Source organism: Denticeps clupeoides, chromosome 9 (genome assembly GCF_900700375.1).
Source record: "Denticeps clupeoides chromosome 9, fDenClu1.1, whole genome shotgun sequence".
Classification (NCBI taxonomy): domain Eukaryota; kingdom Metazoa; phylum Chordata; class Actinopteri; order Clupeiformes; family Denticipitidae; genus Denticeps; species Denticeps clupeoides.
Window position 1 is genome coordinate 3191517 of NC_041715.1, and position 18304 is coordinate 3209820.

Here is an 18304-nt window from a genome sequence, read left to right on the forward strand (position 1 = left end):
AAAAGCAGACGTGTAGCGAGCGTTCCGGACAGAATCAGACGTCAGGCAGCACTCAGGAATAATCTTTATTGATAAGAGGTGCTATCAGCATCACTGTTCTCACAGCACGCCGAGCTGCGCAGGCTACAACAAGGTTGCGTCGAGACAGAAAGAGACACACTACCTCAGATAGGATATAAAAAGAGAATCTTTAACCCCGCCCAGCCCTCCCGCTCAACTCCACAAGATACAGAACGATGCCCCGCCCACCCCAGCCCGCTAAACCGGTTTATAAAAAGCTACACATCTTATCATTACTCTGTAAAGTCTGAGTACAATAAACGGGTGTTAGTGTTCCACACTGGTACATAAAACAGATGGGAAAGTAAAGGCCAGAACATTTAAAAATAAAAAAAATGTGAGGAGGACTACAGAATGTAGAAAAGAAAAGGCGTGCACAAAAAGTCAGTACCATACCAGACTGATTTAATAAAAAGTAAAAATTTTAAAAGCAAGGCATTAAAAAAAAAAAAAAAAAAAAAAAAAAAATGAAAAGAAATAATTCCATCTTGGGTTCCGCCCCGTGTGCACGCTTCAGTCAGCTCCCGCTCCAGAAATCCATCTAGTCTTCAGTCCATCCACACCAGAAACAGTAGAACTCTGGTTACTCTGAGTCTCTGGTTACTGTAGCAACCACACCCCAGACGTGTGTGTGTGTGCGTGTGTGCGCGTGTGTTGCAAGTGTGAGTGTGTGAGGCACTTTCTGATACGCCAACCTTCTCCTCTCAAACCCTCTTCAACGCTTCTGATTAAAACTCGATACAGGATCTCACCAGCTGTACAGCTGCAGGGGAGAAAATGAAATATTATTAAAAAAAAATATTTATATTAATAATAAATTAATTAATAAGAAACCCATATGGCCCGATCCTCACTTTTCTACTAAACGTGTGTGTGTGGGTCGGGTTTAAAGGTCCGTGTCGAACCACGCCAGCTGATTGGAGTCCGCCGGCGGGAGGCCGTCCATCAGCTCGGGGGTGTGGCTGAGGTCAGGCAGGCCCTCCACCGGGTAGTCCGCCCCGTGAGGGCCACCGATGTCATGGTCCAGCATGGAGTCCATGCCCAGGCCGTCCTGGCCATATCCACCGTGGAAGGAGCGGAAGCCGGGGTCTGTACCGCGGTGAGAGACAGAGGGAGGGAGGGAGGGGGGGGGGGGGGGGAGACCACGCTCGTCAGGAAACCAGCGGAGAGCCAGGAGGAACGTTCAGAACGACGGAGAACCATCTTACCGTCGGCTCTGTAGCCGAGCTCGCCCTGCGCTCCCATTTCCAGACCAAGATCAGCAGTCTGGATGAACAGAGGATCAAAACCAAAATTAAAAAAAAAAAAAATTCCCATGATGCAATGCAGCCATAAAGAGACTAGCCAGATTTATAGCTTGAGTTGAGAGGCATAAATGATTACACAAACTGAAAATATGCGTAATGAACGAATACCAACTGTAAGTCACATGACTCTAGATGATGTGGCACCCCGGCGGGAATAGTGTTTTATTGGCCAGGTATGTTCTCAACCACAAGAAATTTACTTCAGACTGCTGGCGTAGCTCAAGCTACGCGGTACAACAGACTAAATTCACAATAATTCTGGAGATAATTCTGGAGATAATTAAAGCAAAACCACGGACCCATTACTTCCCAGAATCCCCCTCACACGCAGAGGACAAGGGCGCAGCAGAGAACCGCCTGCTCCACCTTCTACAAGAAAGGAGAAAACCTACAGCGTCCAGTCCGCCCATCGCCACCGTTCTGATGACTTACCAGACGCCCTTATCCAGAGCGACTTACAATCAGTAGTTACAGGGACAGTCCCCCCCTGGAGACACTCAGGGTTAAGTGTCTTGCTCAGGGACACGATGGTAATAAGTGGGATTTGAACCTGGGTCTTCTGGTTCATAGGCGAGTGTGTTACCCACGAGTACCTCGTTCCAGGCCATGGGCTCGGTCCTGAAGAGGGAGCTGGTCAGCTCCACAGACAGACGCTTCTTATAGTCCTGGGGTTTGTCCTCGGACATGCGGAACAGCACGGCAGCAGCATATGTAGCTGTAGAAGACAAACTGTTACGCCCAGCCAGTACAGAGAGTCCATTTCTGGACCCGGTTCTACCTGGACACCCAGGTTAAAAAGGTGTTACCATGGCGACTCACCAACGCCCTCGTTCCTGGAGTGCAGCAACTCCGTCAGAGGGGCGGTGGCCCCCTCCGCTTCGATGGCCTCGGCCGCCTCCTTATCCTGGGCCAGTTCGCACAGGACCCCGGCCGCCACGCGCTGGATGTTCTCAATGGGCGAGTAGAGCAGCTGCGGGACAGAAGACGAGGCCACAAGGTCTCACGCACACAGGAGACACCACCTGAAACGGTTTAACTTCCTGAAACGTAGATGGGCGGGCGGACCTGTACGAAGAGGGGAATGGTGTTCAGCCCCCTGATCACGATCCTGTTGTGAACGTCCCGGGCCAGGATGTGCAGAGCTCCCGTGCAGCCTTCAACAATCTCCTCCATGCGGACTCCCTCCTACACACACACACACAATCAGAGCTTCACCTCCAGACCGCTCCACACACAGTCACCACGACCTCCACCAACTCACCACGAACTGCTGCTGGGTCCCCCCCATGGACGTGCGCCGCTGGGTGTCCTGGTGCGCCCGGACCAGGAGCTGCACCAGCCGCGGGATGGCGCCCTGCTCGCGGAGTGGCGCGTGATTGGCCGGGCACAGCGCCAAGTTCCGGATCAGGCCCACGGTGGCCTGGACGACCGAGACAGGAAGAAAGAAACTAATCAGATTCACGTTCGTTCGCTTATAAAACGGTAATTCACGGAGGTAAAGACTAAACGAACCTTAATAAGAGGCCAGTGGGACGGTGGGTGCAGCAGCTTCACCACCACAGGCAGGCCGTAGTGCAGCCGCACGGCATTCTGGGCCATCTCCGCGTCCTGGTGGCGGGAGGTGAGGTGGCGCAGGGCGCAGACCGCCGGCTCGGTGATGTCCTCGCGGTCGCCCGCCCGCAGCACCGTCCGCACCAGGGCCTCGATGCCACCGACCTGAAATGAGGCGACGCGTTGGTAATGCAACACACACACACAACCAGCTTAGGGCAGCGGTGGCCTAGCGGTTAATGAAGCGGCCCCGTAATCAGAAGGTTGAGGTGCCCCACACACTGCTCCCCGGGCACCTGTCATAGCAGCCCACTGCTCACCAAGGGTGATTGTTAAATGCAGAGGACACCTTTCACGGTGTGCACCGTGAGCTGTGCATCGCGTGACAATCACTTCACTTGGACCACCAGCACCCACCTGGCACACCATCATCTTGTTCTTGTAGTTGTTGCAGGTGAGGTTGGAGAGGATGCCAGCAGCACACGTCACTACGTTGATGTCATCGGAGCCCAGGAGCTGAACCAGGGTCCCCAAAAGACCCTCCATGCCCTCCTACACACACACACACACACACACACACGTTAAACGCGCAACACACAGAGATGTACGGGTATTACACGTGGCGTTGTGTAGTCGTACCTGCTTGGTGGCAGCATCTGACAGGTTCCTGAGGGTCCACAGGCAGTTCTGTACCAGCCTCTGACTGGGGTCTGTCAGGTGAAGGCCCAAGGCCTGCATGCCTCCTACAGAAAGGGTTCACACCCCACGTCACCGTCTGCACAACATCTACACAACCCACGAAGGCCCCCCCCCTCACAACCTACCGGCTTCCACGATGGCCGGCTTGTTGCTGGAGCAGACGGACAGAACCTTCAGCACCCGGCTGGTAGTCCACAGCAGCTTCTCGTAGGTGTAGGTCCTCATGATGTTCACCAGAGCCTGGGGACCTCCACTGGCCAGGATGATCAGCTAGAAAAGAATAAAAACGTCAAAGTCCTGACTGTGTAGGTCAGGGAACTCAGGGGGACAAGCGCGTCAACGTCCCCACCTTGCTCTCCTGGTTGCCGTAGGCCAGGATCTGCAGGCAGTCTGTGGTGATGGCCAGGAACTTGACGTTGGTCTTGTTGAGCAGAGCCACCATCTTCTGCAGGCCGCCAGCCAGGCGCACGGCCATCTTGGCTCCCTCCTGGTGGAGCAGCAGGTTGTGGAGGGTGGTGATGGCGTAGAAGAGGACAGAGTCCACAGGAGACCTAAAACAGAGACGCACACGATGAGCATGTAAAAGTGTCTGAAGTTCAAAGTCTGGTCCTTCCGGCCTCGTACCCGAGCATCTTGACCAGGGCGGGGATGCCACCGGACTTGAAGATGGCGAGGAGCCCCTCCCGGTGGTGGGACAGGTTGTGCAGGGTCCCCGCGGTGCAGCGGGCAGTCTCCACGTCGCCCGTGTTCTGCATGGTCCTCACCACGGCGGACACCATCTGCGGGGAGCGCATGATGGCGTGGCGGGACGCCTCCTTCTTGGACAGCTGGTGCACCATGACGGCAGCCTTGTTCACCACCACCTGCAGAGGGGTGGGGGACGAGAGAGGTGACGTCACGTGAAGGCCATCGTCATCGCGACCTCCGTGGTCACCGCGCACGCACCTGGTCTTCGTCGTTCAGCAGCTTGGTCAGCTCCGGAATGGCGCGGGTGGCGAGCTCCGCGTCGTCCTGGTAGTTGATCAGGTTCACCACAGCGTGCTTCAGCATCTGGGACGGCTCGGCCAATCGCTGCACGTTGGTGGGGTGGGAGGAGTCGAACTGGGCGGACGGGATCTGGAGACCCTCCTCCAGGGTCTCGGGGAACATGGCCGCCCGCACGCGCTGCGCTCTGGTCATGGCGTACTGGCCGTCCATGTCTGGAGACACACGGGGGAGGAGTTTAGAGCGAGAGCGCACAGCCAGTGTGTGTGTGTGTGTGTGTGTGTGTGTGTGTGTTAATACCTGAGACCTGCTCTGGCGTGAAGGGCTGGCTGAAGCCCTGCTCCCACTCATACAGAACCTGGTTGTCCAGCTCGTCCTCGTCAGGGTTGGGTTTGCCGCTGAGGGACGGCGCGGTGGTGGTGGCCCCGGAGTGGATGCCCGAGTCCAGGTAGGACTGCTGCTGCCAGTGGCTGACGGCCGCCTTCGCGTCGGGCTCCATCGCCATGTCCAGCTCCATCAAGTCGGCTACAAACGCAGCACTCAGAGTCAAAGGGTGTTAGTAGCCTAGCGGGTAACACACTCGCCTATGACCCAGAAGACCCAGGTTCAAACCCCACTTACTACCGTTGTGTCCCTGAGCAAGACACTTAACCCTGAGTGTCTCCAGGGGGAGGGAATGTCCCTGTAACTGCTGATAAGGAGCTCTGGATAATGTAAAACTAACTTTTTACTCCAGTTTACACTCATTTATCACTATTTACAGCAGTAAACGCTCATCTGTAACTGTCTGCATGCTAAATCTCACACTTTACACACAGTACCGGCCACGTGACAGAATTAAAACTTAGTCTTCGCTTATTTAATTGTTCTTGTTTATACTTTTATTTAGGTCGTGTGATGTATGTAGCATTTTTCCTCCCTGTTGTATCAAAAACAGTATTGAGTACCATCCTCACTATGGTTATAGTTTGGAAATTTCAGCATCGTGACGAGCCTAGCGCCCATAAAAGGAGCGTGTGAGGGCGGCATCCTGGCGGTCCGGGACTCGAACCCGCAACCCTTCAGATGCGGGTCCGCTTCCTTACCCGCCGGGCCACTTACTACTATTACTACAACAGAGCTCCTATTCAGACGCCGGTTTACCAACGTTACAACCGGAATTCCAGATAGTCTCCTGCGTCGCGCCACAATTAGATAATGCTTCGGATAATTAAAAAGCGACCGCTGCGGAACATTTCATTATAAATTTAAGGGTTCTCCTTCCTGCAGGACGAAGCCAGGATGTCACTTCACGCGCCAACATCGATTCTTCAGCACTTTAATTCATTAAAACCTCCCCAGACAAGAAGTACACGTCTGCCAGACGCAGCGTTTACGCTTTTATAGCTCGGGAGTTATTTTAGGCTGAAAAGTGGATGACGTCCTCCTCTACTGATCAGGGGTCAGTTCCTGCTGACCATCCTCTGCACCCCCTCAAGTCGGGACTCTGATTCACAAAGCAGAGCGGCTGTTTAAACCCTAAAAATCACACGCCGCGTAAGTTAATTAAAGGCCGCCGCCCACGGGGCGTGTTTTACTCACACTGGGTGGCCATCTTCCTCGCTCACACTCGGTCTGCGCCGCGTCCAAACCTGCAGACAGGAAGAGAAGGGGGGGGTCACTTCACCGCCAACAGGAACCGACGCGGCGGCCAGGACGGAAGTAAACAGACGCAGGGGTCAAAGGTCAACGATGAGCCTGTGGGCTGGTTTTTTGGTGCCGGGTTCGATTTGAACATGCAAACCACCACCACCCTCCACCTGTAGATCTCCCCAAACAGCCAGAACCGGGGGGAAATGAGCCTCGTGATGTTCACCAGAGCCTGGGGACCTCCACTGGGAGGAATAAACACGCGAGGCGGGCCCCGGAGCCGCCCCGGTCCGTCTGGAACCCATTAACCAAACCACAACTTCAAAGCGCCCAGGCGAGGCGGACTGCCAGCCGGCCCGGCACCACGGGTTCAGTCAGCCACAGAGGATCCTGCAGAATTAACATTTTGGGGTGCCAACCCCACCCCCAAAATGAAGTTCTGATGCTGAGATGCCACAGAATGACCTCTGTGTCGGAAAAGGTCAAACCGATAAGAACGTGTTCTGATTGGTCCGCGGCACCTGACCCGGTCCAGCACACGGAACCAGGGACCGAGCCAATCTGTTGGGCCGGAACGAACTCTGGGCGCCGGGTCCGACCGGCGGGCTTCTTCTACCGAGGAAAAACGCAGCCGGGCCGCCGCCGCTGGGATGGAGGCTCCCACCCCCTCCGAACTGGCGAGGAGGCCGGAGATCAAAGGCATTTCCTCCCGCCCAGCGTCCCTGCCCCCACCCGGGCTCCCCCAACTTCCTACGGAAGCGCCGCGCAGGGACGGCCGACCGGGGCCCCGGGCTCGGGGGCCGAGCGCCACGGCGGCCCGGACGTGCCGCTTTCAGCCTCCATTTCGGCGGCTTGGGCGAAGGCCGCGGATCGGAAACGTTTTCACCGAGGAGCGCCACCGCAACGCGGCGTTCAAACCGCCACTCCGGCGGCCGAAGACTCGCGGGGAACCGCGGCGGAGAGTCGTTTCGGGAGCCCGGCAGAACTCACCTGACGAGATGTCGGACAGTCCGTGTTCCCAGGCGTCGTCGAGAGAGTATCCAGCGGGAGAAACGATCCGCTCGGCGTGGAGTCCAAACGGCGAGTGGCGGAGCGCTGCGCCCCCTCCCCGCGCCGGAGCTGAAAATGGCGTCCGGAGGGGGCGGGGTGACGGACCTCACGCAGGAATGCGCCGCCTCCTCCGCGACGCACGCAACAAAGTAGGGCGCGGCGCGGGCCGCGTCGGAACACCGGACGGCCGCTCGGCCACCCGGCGCGGCCTCACTCCGTCTCCGACTAACCACCGGCGGGCGCCCTCGGCGGGTGTGGAGGCTCCCGCGGCCGGGAGAGCGCGGCGGGACTGTGTGGAATTCCGCGGAGGGATACGGGGCCGCTGCACGGATTAGACTGGAATGTTGCTGTTTTCGTCGGTGCTCAGGTGCGGCCTGTTGAGAAGCTCCTGCTTATCAAAATTTAAAAAAAAATTAAAACAAGTGATTTGTCCTTGTGTGTTCTGGTTATTTTATTTAGATCTTTTTTTTTTATTGTTTTCAGATTTAGTTTCCTTAACATCTATTTGTTAATTCGACTGTAAGGGGCGTGCTTTCAGACACATAGAGGCGGTGTCAGATGTTAATGAGCTGGGAGGAGTCCATGTTAATAGGCTCAAAGGAAATGAGGAGAAGTAAATATTCACATTTATTCAGGATTAATTCTGGACAGGTATTGCTTTTTGAAGGGTGGGTGCAATGTTGGGGAAAACGTTGTTTATGTTGTCGTGCTTTTACGCCCGTCTGATGAGTTCAACAGAGCAAATTAAACCCAGCAGATGAGAGATATTATGAGTTTTGGTCCATCAACCCTGCAGGACAACGGTGTGTGTGTGTGTGTGTGTGTGTGTGTGTTGGCATCATACACTTTAGTGGAATGGCCTCCATACGCACACACTTCGTTGTTATTATTATAGTTAAAGCAGCGTGACACATACACACCTATACTCTTCCTTACCGTGGTAACATTATTCACACTCACACACACCCATTTTTAACACAAATGTAGCAGTAGGAAAAGACTACAGCAGGTCCTGTTTGTTTGTCTGTCTTTTTGTGTGTGTGTGTGTGTGTGTGTGTGTTTGTGTGATCGTTCTGCAATATCTGAAACATCGTAATGAATTTCAAATCCAGTCCTGTCTGAAATTATTTAAAATGGTATATAATCAACACCAACTTTTCTTACACACACACACACACACGGTCTTCTCCCGAACACATAAGAACGGTTTCTTCTTCGGTTCTTTTCTCTTAAGATGGATGAAACTTGCTGACACAAGCAGCCGACCACAGGAAATGACGTCATTCATAAGGGACGTACCTGCGCCGTGGCGACCTGATCTGTTGTAGAGTGAAATCTGCGTGTGCACACTGTTGTGAGGTCACTATGTGTGTGCTGTTCAAACACACACACGGTAGATCAGTGCTTCCCAACGTTGTTCCTGGAGGAATGTCTGCCAGTAGGTTTTTGTTCCAACCCACGTGACTTCACTGCCTGCCAACTCATTATTAGGCCATTAGGAACCCGAGTCTAATAAAGGTCAGAGGTTGGAGGGAAGACGTTTTGCTAGAAGCTCCTCCAGGACCAGGGTTGGAAAACACTGCAGTCTGTAAATCCAGGAGGCTTCAGGTTCGCTGAGTATCAAAGATTAGAATGGTGGACCGTACCTCAGAGCATAAATAAAGTCTCACGTGTGATGTTTTTGTGTGTTACATGTTGCTCTGCAGAGTCCAGGATTTTAACATCTCACACGATCTGATCTGAAGTCTTGGGGTTTGACATTCGCCTAAAAACCAGAAGACCACAAAGTCCCAAGTTCAAACCCCACTTATAAATGTCGTCTGAAAAACGTCTGATAAATGCAGTAAATGCGAACATTAACAATCTCTCATTAACACCACAGTGCCATGCTGCCACCTGCAGGTTGGGGGCGGAACCTCACCCGTCAGCTGCTGACGTTCAAGAGTAAATGATGTTATGCTGCTGGAGCACCGTTCTTTAGGCAAATTAACACAAGGCAGCGCCTGGAGACGAAAGTGACTTTTGGGCCATTTTTTAAACTTTGGCTTCATGCTATCTTCTAGGGAGATAAATGTAAGGAAAATAAATGCCCTGATATTTTAAACAACAATCAGTCCTTCTGGCGAAGCCGGGACTGAGGGCTGAGCAGGCCTATATCCAGAAGCCTTGCCTCTCCCGTCTCCACTTCCCCTTTTACCCAAAGTAGATTCCTGTATGTTTGTTTGTCGGTCCTCCACTTTCCTTGTGTCGGGACAGTTTGCCCACCAAACCTGTACAACACGGTGATTCAAAACCCACTGAGCACGTTTATAATAAACTGGAAGAGCTTCTCTGGGCTTCAGAAATGACATTAGCGCTGAAATCTCTAAGACCTTCACACAGGCTGGAAGTTGCCTAATGAGTTCAAACCCCACTTACTACCATTGTGTCCCTGAGCCAGACACTTAACCCTGAGTGTCTTCAGAGGGACTGTCCCTGTAACTACTGATTGTAAGTTGCTCTGTATAAGGGCGTCTGGTAAATGCTGTGAATGAAAAACACGAGACAATAGGAGAAGGTCTGGGTTGATGGCCAGGATGGCGTGGAAGAGGAAGTTCAACAAGATCATATTAGTCTGAATGGGACGTGTCCACAGACTTCTGAGTGTATGGTATACCTTCTGTAACATGGGGACACTAACTTGAGGACCTGATTAAAGAATAACCAGGAGAATCTCCACAAGAAAACAAGATCATTCCAACTGAAAGCCTGTTTCGTGGAAATATCCTCCAGGTTTGATTCAGAGAAACATCACGAGACAGAAAATGACAAAGACGTCTTTATTTGTTCATTTGTGTAGCAGGTTGGTATTTGCATACAGGAGCAGCTAAAAATATCTAAAAGTATATACGCAAATTATGCAGCAGGAACTGATGAGTATTTAGACCCAGAAGCTTCCGCTCAGATCTGGACTGGTTCTTATAATCCATCACTGTCAGCGTTCATATTCTGGCTGGTTTCTGAAATGGAGAACTTCATCTACACTGTACTACTATTCACAGGTAAGTATTGTTCTCTGAGGGCATCTTCTAAACTTCTAATACACATCATGGTCCCTTAACTGTAGTGCTTTTCATCACAGGCGCCTGCAGACTTTGTCCATGTGCAGGTCTCCAGTATCACTTTGTGAATGAGAATATGACCTGGACTGAAGCCCAGAGCTACTGCAGGGGGAATTACACTGACCTGGCCACTGTTGAGGACACAGAGGACATGATGATGATGGTGGACATCACTGTACAGCAGGGTTATAAAGGTCCAGTCTGGATTGGACTTTACTATGGGGACACATGGAGATGGTCCATACAGGACAACAATTCCTACAGTCATGCAGATACAGGATTCAGAAACTGGAGTCAGACTCAGCCTGATAATGCTGGAACACCGATTACTACAGAAATAAAGGAGGCCTGTGTAATGATAAATACTGCAGGCAGCTGGAATGATGACGGATGTCAGAAACCATATCAAACTGTCTGCTATCAAGGTAAGAAAATCATTGAATTAATAAAGCTGAGGGAGAAGAGAGATGTGTGACTATCTGGAGCTTCTCTACTGTTCCTGTAATGATGGCAGCATATAATGAATGTATCTGAAAACTGCAACTATGTTCCTCACAGAGAACAACGCTGGTGGAATTTATGTCATTAACTCCACCGAAAGAAACTGGACAGAAGCTCAGATCTACTGCAGACAGCACTACACAGACCTGGCCATCACCAGGAACAGAAAAGACAATCAAAACCTCACAAGTCAGTTGACAAACAATACTTGGATTGGTCTGCACAGAGACTGGGTGTGGTCAGACCAGAATAATTCTACATACAGGAACTGGACAGCAGGACGTCTTCTTAATAATAAAGCGAGTTGTGCTGTAGCGGCTATCGGTCAGGGAGGAACATGGATGGACAAAGATTGTGGTGCTCGGTTTCCTTTTATCTGTTACCAAGGTGAGATATAAACTCTAGAAACTTCATACAGAGTTCACCTGATCTGTCTGTAAGTTCTTCTCTGTTCCTGTACCTGGTCTCCTCCAGATAATCTGGTCCTGGTCCGTGAGAATAAGACCTGGAAGGAGGCTCTGATGTACTGCAGACAGAACCATGTGGACCTGGTGTCAGTCGCTTCTGAGAAGGTCCAGCGCTGGGTGAGGGAGATGGCGGGAGAAGCCTCCACTCCTTATGTCTGGATGGGTCTGCGCTACAGCTGCACTCTAGGCTTCTGGTTCTGGGTGAGTGGAGATTCCACCTGCTACCAGTCCTGGTCCACAGGTAACGGGACGGGCTGGTGCAGAGATGAAGGGGGCAGGAGGGTCTGGAGCACCGGCGCCCAGCAGGCTGGAGGAGAACAGAAGTGGGTCAGTATGTCTGAGGACACTAAGCTCAACTTCATCTGCCTCAAGACATTGATCATCTAGAGCCAACATTAGATTTCTGTAGGACATGATGTGTGCTGTGGAGGTTTCTGGGTTTGCTGTTAAGCAGGGTGTGGTCTTTAATACAACATATATAAACTCCTGTATATATTTAGCAAGTGAGTGAGATCTGACTAAACCTGAGTGGAGATCATCTCCTCTACTTTCCTTCTTCACGTGTTTCTCAGCATCAGCTGTTCTGTACCAGTGACTTTCAGAAAAGTCCAACACTTTCAATAAATTTAAAAACTCACATCGGTCTTGTTTATTTCCTCCTGGTCTAATTTGTGTGGGTGAGGGACACCATGCAAACACAAGATACAGAGATACAGGGACACAGGGACACAGAGACACAGAGATACAGAGACAGGTCCACACAGACACACCAGACAGCAGAGCAGACAATCTGTTCAGGAATTGATGGGAAAAGCGCCAAACAATGTAAAGAAGGAATCAACATGAGTTGGAAAGGTTGGAGATGTGAGCTGAGAAGGAGAGCTGGTTGTTTATAGTCTGTAGGTAAGAGCCATCATGGTAGTATCGTCCCCAAACTTAAAACAATCAATCAATCTTTATTTATCCAGCGCTTTTTACAATGTACGTTGGTACAAAGAGCTCCACATTAGAACAGCAGCTCAAGGCCCCTAGTGAACAGCCCGTGGTGAAAACTCCCTGAAAACATAGAAGAAACCTTGAGAGGAACCAAGGCTCAAGGGAACCAAGGGAACCCGCCCTCCTCCAACCCACACAGTTGGTGGCCTAACAGGTAAGGAAACGGACCCGTAATCAGAAGGTTGCCGGGTCGAGTCCCAAACTTCCATGTTGCCACTGAGGTACCGTCCCCACACACTGCTCCCCAACATTTATTTCTTATATCGCCCAAAATCACATACAGTATGTCTCAATGGGCTTTGACAGGCCCTACAGTTGACACCCCCCACACTCGACCCTTCTGCACAAAAGGAAAAACTCCACACAAAAAAAAAACTCTAGGAGAGTCCTACAGTTGTAGGGTTGGAGAAGTCCAGAGTGTAGACCAATGTTTATTCATCACAGTGGACGTTAAAGTCGCAATTCGGGCTTTATCCACAGATAAACTAAGCTGGAGACAAAATCTGTAAATTCACTAAGAAACTCGGAATAAGGTCCAGGGGGTCTGTGGATGATAATCAATGGAATTAATTTAGGATTTTTATTTTGTGAGACTACATGAGTTATGTTGGTATGTAGAATCTCAAAAGAGTTAAATCCATGTCCGGGTTTATGAGTAATACCGAGGTTATCCTTATAAATTACTGCGACGCCACCTCCTCTTCCAGTTAAGCGAGGTTGGTGTACATAGCTGTATCCAGGAGGACTAGACTCGTTCAATGCTACCAATTCGTTTTGTTTTAACCAAGTTTCGGTCAGGCACAGTACATCGAACCCCTGATCTGTAATCATTTCATTGACAATGAGCGTTTTAGGTGTGAGAGATCTAACATTTAATAATCCTATTCTTATATCGGGGGTGCTGGTATGAATGGTAGTAACGGGTAGTAAGTTGCTGAAACAGACACCCCGTCCAGCCCATGGAACAGACACAGTGTCAGCATATTTATGAGTTTTATTATTAACGTTTCTTGTAGAATATCTTGTTTTAATAGAGCGAGGTACAGACACAGTGTCAATATAATACACGCTGGGTGGCGGCTCTACGCAAATAACAGACGCTCGGTTTAGCCGGTCTGTCTGCTGCCTGGTCTCGGCTCTGGCGAGTCAGTTTTGGTTTTTGGTTCTAAGACTATGTGCCAAATTTTTTGACAACTGAGTGGTGCCCGCCCAGTTGGGGTGGATGCCGTCTCGCCCAAAAAGACCAGGATTCCCCCTAAATATTAATAAAACCCACTTTATTTTTTGGACACCACTCCGACAACCAGCGATTTATGTCGAGGAGCAGCTACAGGTCTCGTCGCTACGCCGAAACTGCGGTAATGGGCCAGAGCAGATTACTTTATGTCAGCGCTTTTAAATTTGTCGGGCGCTCTGGCTCCAGGAAAACACCGGGTTTTATTCGCTCACGTTTCTAACTATAGAGTCGCCATAATGACCAGAACCGGTGGACTGTAGGACCCAGCGGACGCCTCGCTGAGGGGGGAGCAGCGGTTCTGAGCGCGGACCGGTGTGCGGTGCCCAGGTGGTGGGGGAGCTCGGCGGGTTACTCCGGATCCGGAGTCTGGACCGGAGTTTCATGTTCGTCTTGTGTAATGTTCCCTGATCGTGTTCACCTGTTTATTTATATAATTGTATAAAACTATCCTGTTCGTGTCTGTTCGCCGTCGGGCCATTGTGCGTGTTCATGTTCCCCTGTCTTGTGAAGTTTGTATTAAACCCCTGTCCTGTGATCGTGCGAATGCGTCCTCCTTCACTGCCATGTCCAGCCCACTCGTGACACGTGTATAATTGTGTATGTGACAAATAAAATTTGAATTTTAAAACCTGAACACTCAGGAACTTTCCACTCTGAAGACACTCATGTGTTCAGAACATATCTATATTACATTTTTATTACAGCAGCATTTGCACATTGTTACTCTGCACCTTCATGACTGGTTTCACTCTTTTTTTTTTTTTTTTTTTTTGTTCTGTTACTCTTGCACTGCCTGTGCCCCATGTTTTTACACTTTGTGTAGTTTGTTTGTCGCACACGTGCACTTTCAGTATGTAACGTTGTTTAAATGTTCCATGTAGCACCAGGTTCCATTGAAACTTTTGTTTCGTTTCACTCTGTACCGTCTGACACGTATGTGGCTGAAATGACAATTGAACTTGAACTGAGTAAAAGCTTGACTGTATCGGTACGTTTTTATTTTATCTTTATTTGTGTAGCAGGTTGGTTGATATTTGCATACAGGGGCAGCTAAAGATGCAGCAGGAACTGATGAGTATTTAGACCCAGCGTCACGTCGGGACATTATGGGAAACAATGATTTATTTAAACAGTAAAGAAACACGCCGCCATGGCCGAAAACAGGGGAAATAATGGTGAGAACAAAAACTAGCCCGCAGGCGTGTGGTGACTGCCAGATCTCACCGCCAAAATGAACAGTTGCGAGGTCCAAAAAGACTTCACATAAATGTCGCCGCCACTGATGGGCGGAACCACAGGGCTTTTTAAAAGCTGTCCAGATTGGGCACAGGTGATGTCTCCAGGTGCAGTCAATCCTGACACACAGAAGCTTCCGCGCAGATCCTCAATTATTTTGCCGTTCAGAACTGGACCATCTGCACCAAGCAGTAGAATATCTAGAGCCAACATTATTTTTCTGTAGGACATGATGTGTGCTGTGGTGGTTTCTGGGTTTGCTGTTAAGCAGGGTGTGGTCTTTAATACAACATCTACAAACTCCTTTATATATTTATCAAGTGAGATCTGACTAAACCTGAGTGGAGATCATCTCCTCTACTTTCCTTCTTCACGTGTTTCTCAGCATCAGCTGTTCTGTACCAGTGACTTTCAGAAAAGAGGTAATTAGAATCAGAATCGTATTTATTGGCCAAGTAAATGCAAGCACATACAAGGAATTTGATTCCGGTAGATGGTGTCTCTCAAGTACAGAGTAGAAAAACAACAACAACAATGTGCAAGGATGTGTGTAAGTGTTATTGTACAAGTTGTGGAATTTGTTTGTGCTGTTTATAAATAACTATATCTACTGAAATAAATAGGCAAAAAACTAAATCCTATATACAAAGTGTACAGAAAGTGCATTGTGCAATGATGGAGGTGATTTACAGTATCAGCTGTTTAGGAGGGAGATGGCGAGGGGGAAGAAGCTGGTCCTGTGTCGGCTGGTCTGCAGGCTTCTATAACGTCTGCCAGAGGGCAGCAGGTCAAAGAGCCTGTGACCAGGGTGTGAGGGGTCTGAGATGATGTTCCCTGCCCTTTTCCTGGATCTGGAGAGGTACAGGTCCTGGATGGAGGGCAGGGGGGCACCGGTGATCCTTTCTGCTGTCTGTACAGTCCGCTGCAGTCTGATCCTGTCCTGTTTAGTGGCTGCTCCATACCAGGCGGTGATGGAGGAGCACAGGACAGACTCAATGTCCGCAGTGTAGAACTGGATCAGCAGCTCCTGTGGAAGACTGTACTTCCCCAGTTGCCTCAGGAAGTACATCCTCTGCTGGGTCTTTTTGAGGATGGAGGAGATGTTGGTCTCCCACTTCAGGTCCTGGGAAATGGTGGTGCCCAGGAATGGAACACTTTCAATAAATTTACAAACTAACATCGGTCTCGTTTATTTCCTCCTGGTCTAATCCTGGTCTAAATTGAGGGACACGATGCAAATAATCTTTCCAGGAATCACAGAGAAACATCTTTCATGTCAGTGCTTGTTTTATTGAACTTTATCTTTTATATAATTTATATAACACCAGACCCTACAGACTGTGCAGTTTAAACTGAAGCCAGTGCTGCATTATCAGTATAGTGGACAACTGAGTACAGTACATTACAGTGTGAAAGGAGATGATGTTCTTTCTGGACCATGATGTAGCACAAAAAAACACGTGTGTAAAGGACAGATTAGACAGTGCAGGTCTGGACAGCTAACAAAACTAAAACTGCAGACATGTGAATAATATCAGTGCAGTTTAATGTACACAAGCACAAAGTTGCATGCGGTATTCATTAGTTATTAATTACTGCAAAAATATAGTCATGAGAGACAGAAGTAGCAGCAGGATGAAGGACAGTTTTATGGAAAAGTCCAGCATCCACACTTAAAACCAAGCTGGAGCACCAGGGACTCAGGTCTGTCAGTGGATCTCCAACTTCCTAACTGGGAGACCACAGGCAGTAAGGATGAGCTGACATGTCTCAGCCTCCATCACCCTCGGCACTGATGCCCCCCAGGGCTGTGTTCTGAGCCCCCTGCTGTACTCCCTGTACACATACGACTGTGCAGCCACTACTAACTCCACCACCATCATCAAGTTTGCTGACGACACTGTCGTGGTGGGTCTGATCTCTGACAACGACGAGACGGCCTACCTGGAGGAGGTTGGAAATCTGGTGAACTGGTGCCAGAGGAACAATCTCCACCTGAACGTCAGCAAGACAAAGGAGTTTTTAGTGGACTTCAGTACAAAGCAGGAGGGGACCTACATCAACAGGAGCACAGTGGAGAGAGTGGACAGCTTCCGATATCTCGGAGTTAACATCACGCAGGACCTTTCAAGGTCCTGTCACATCAACACCGTGGTGGAAAAGGCCCGGCAGCGTCTCTACCACCTCAGACGCCTGAGAGACTTCAGACTGCCCTCCAAGATGCTCAGGAACTTCTACTCCTGCACCATAGAGAGCATCCTGATGGGAAACATCTCAACCTGGTTCGGGAACAACACCATGCAGGACAGGCGAGCCCTACAGAGGGTGGTTCGATCAGCTGAACGCATCATCTGTACCAAGCTCCCTGACCGTCAATCTATCTACAGCAAGTGGTGCTGTACCAGGGCCATGAAGATAGTGAAGGACCTCAGCCACCCCAACAATGGACTGTTCACTCTGCTGCGATCAGGGAAGCGCTTTCGCTCCCTGAAGTCCAACACAGAGAGAATGAGGAGGAGATTCTTCCCGCAGGCTATACGAGCTTCAACCACAACACAGAACTCCAATACACTTCAGCACCTTCACTTTCAATCACTTCTGGACTCAACCCCCCAGAATACTTGCACAAACTCTTACTCTTGCACAAATCTTTTACTTTTTACTTACACTTTACTCATTTGTACACCTTCACCCTACCTGTTACACATATTTTATGTTTTAGGTTAAAGACATAAAGGTGTAATATTTACTTTACTTTATTTGGCAGACGCTTTTATCCAAAGCGACTTACAATGGTTATATTTGCAATATAACTTTAGTGGAATGGCCTCCATACGCACACACTTCGTTGTTATTATTATAGTTAAAGCAGCGTGACACATACACACCTATACTCTTCCTTACCGTGGTAACATTATTCACACTCACACACACCCATTTTTAACACAAATGTAGCAGTAGGAAAAGACTACAGCAGGTCCTGTTTGTTTGTCTGTCTTTTTGTGTGTGTGTGTGTGTGTGTGTGTGTTTGTGTGATCGTTCTGCAATATCTGAAACATCGTAATGAATTTCAAATCCAGTCCTGTCTGAAATGATTTAAAATGGTATATAATCAACACCAACTTTTCTTACACACACACACACACACGGTCTTCTCCCGAACACATAAGAACGGTTTCTTCTTCGGTTCTTTTCTCTTAAGATGGATGAAACTTGCTGACACAAGCAGCCGACCACAGGAAATGACGTCATTCATAAGGGACGTACCTGCGCCGTGGCGACCTGATCTGTTGTAGAGTGAAATCTGCGTGTGCACACTGTTGTGAGGTCACTATGTGTGTGCTGTTCAAACACACACACGGTAGATCAGTGCTTCCCAACGTTGTTCCTGGAGGAATGTCTGCCAGTAGGTTTTTGTTCCAACCCACGTGACTTCACTGCCTGACAACTCATTATTAGGCCATTAGGAACCCGAGTCTAATAAAG

General features: G+C 49.7%; 2 protein-coding genes across 2 annotated transcripts; one reads left to right on the forward strand and one right to left on the reverse strand.

Annotated features, from left to right (window-relative positions):
* Window positions 1–267: 267 nt before the first annotated feature.
* On the reverse strand, window positions 268–7499 carry ctnnb2 (catenin, beta 2). Its single transcript, XM_028991198.1, has 17 exons — window positions 7221–7499; window positions 6183–6232; window positions 4902–5126; window positions 4563–4816; window positions 4242–4480; window positions 3967–4168; window positions 3743–3887; window positions 3558–3661; window positions 3336–3470; window positions 2880–3083; window positions 2629–2787; window positions 2433–2552; window positions 2187–2337; window positions 1961–2082; window positions 1269–1326; window positions 915–1149; window positions 268–823 (listed from the first exon to the last, which is right to left on the reverse strand). Exons 2-16 carry the CDS (start codon window positions 6193–6195, stop codon window positions 947–949), a joined length of 2334 nt encoding a protein of 777 aa, XP_028847031.1. The 5' UTR covers window positions 6196–6232; window positions 7221–7499; the 3' UTR covers window positions 268–823; window positions 915–946.
* A 2688-nt stretch (window positions 7500–10187) lies between these two features.
* LOC114796625 (macrophage mannose receptor 1-like) lies at window positions 10188–11986 on the forward strand. The gene is made up of 4 exons (XM_028990980.1): window positions 10188–10321; window positions 10402–10806; window positions 10940–11269; window positions 11357–11986. Exons 1-4 carry the CDS (start codon window positions 10285–10287, stop codon window positions 11734–11736), a joined length of 1152 nt encoding a protein of 383 aa, XP_028846813.1. The 5' UTR covers window positions 10188–10284; the 3' UTR covers window positions 11737–11986.
* The last annotated feature ends 6318 nt before the right edge of the window (window positions 11987–18304 follow it).

Excerpts from the sequence above, each read along its gene's own strand:
- ctnnb2 (XM_028991198.1), bottom strand. Across the intron at positions 3,888-3,966 it reads ACGGCAACCAGGAGAGCAAG|CTGATCATCCTGGCCAGTGG; the intron begins GTGGGGACGTTG and ends ATTCTTTTCTAG. Across the intron at positions 3,084-3,335 it reads ACAAGATGATGGTGTGCCAG|GTCGGTGGCATCGAGGCCCT; the intron begins GTGGGTGCTGGT and ends GCCTCATTTCAG.
- LOC114796625 (XM_028990980.1), top strand. The coding sequence starts at position 10,285 with ATGGAGAACTTCATCTACACTGTACTACTATTCACAG. Across the intron at positions 10,322-10,401 it reads CACTGTACTACTATTCACAG|GCGCCTGCAGACTTTGTCCA; the intron begins GTAAGTATTGTT and ends TTTTCATCACAG. Across the intron at positions 10,807-10,939 it reads TCAAACTGTCTGCTATCAAG|AGAACAACGCTGGTGGAATT; the intron begins GTAAGAAAATCA and ends TGTTCCTCACAG.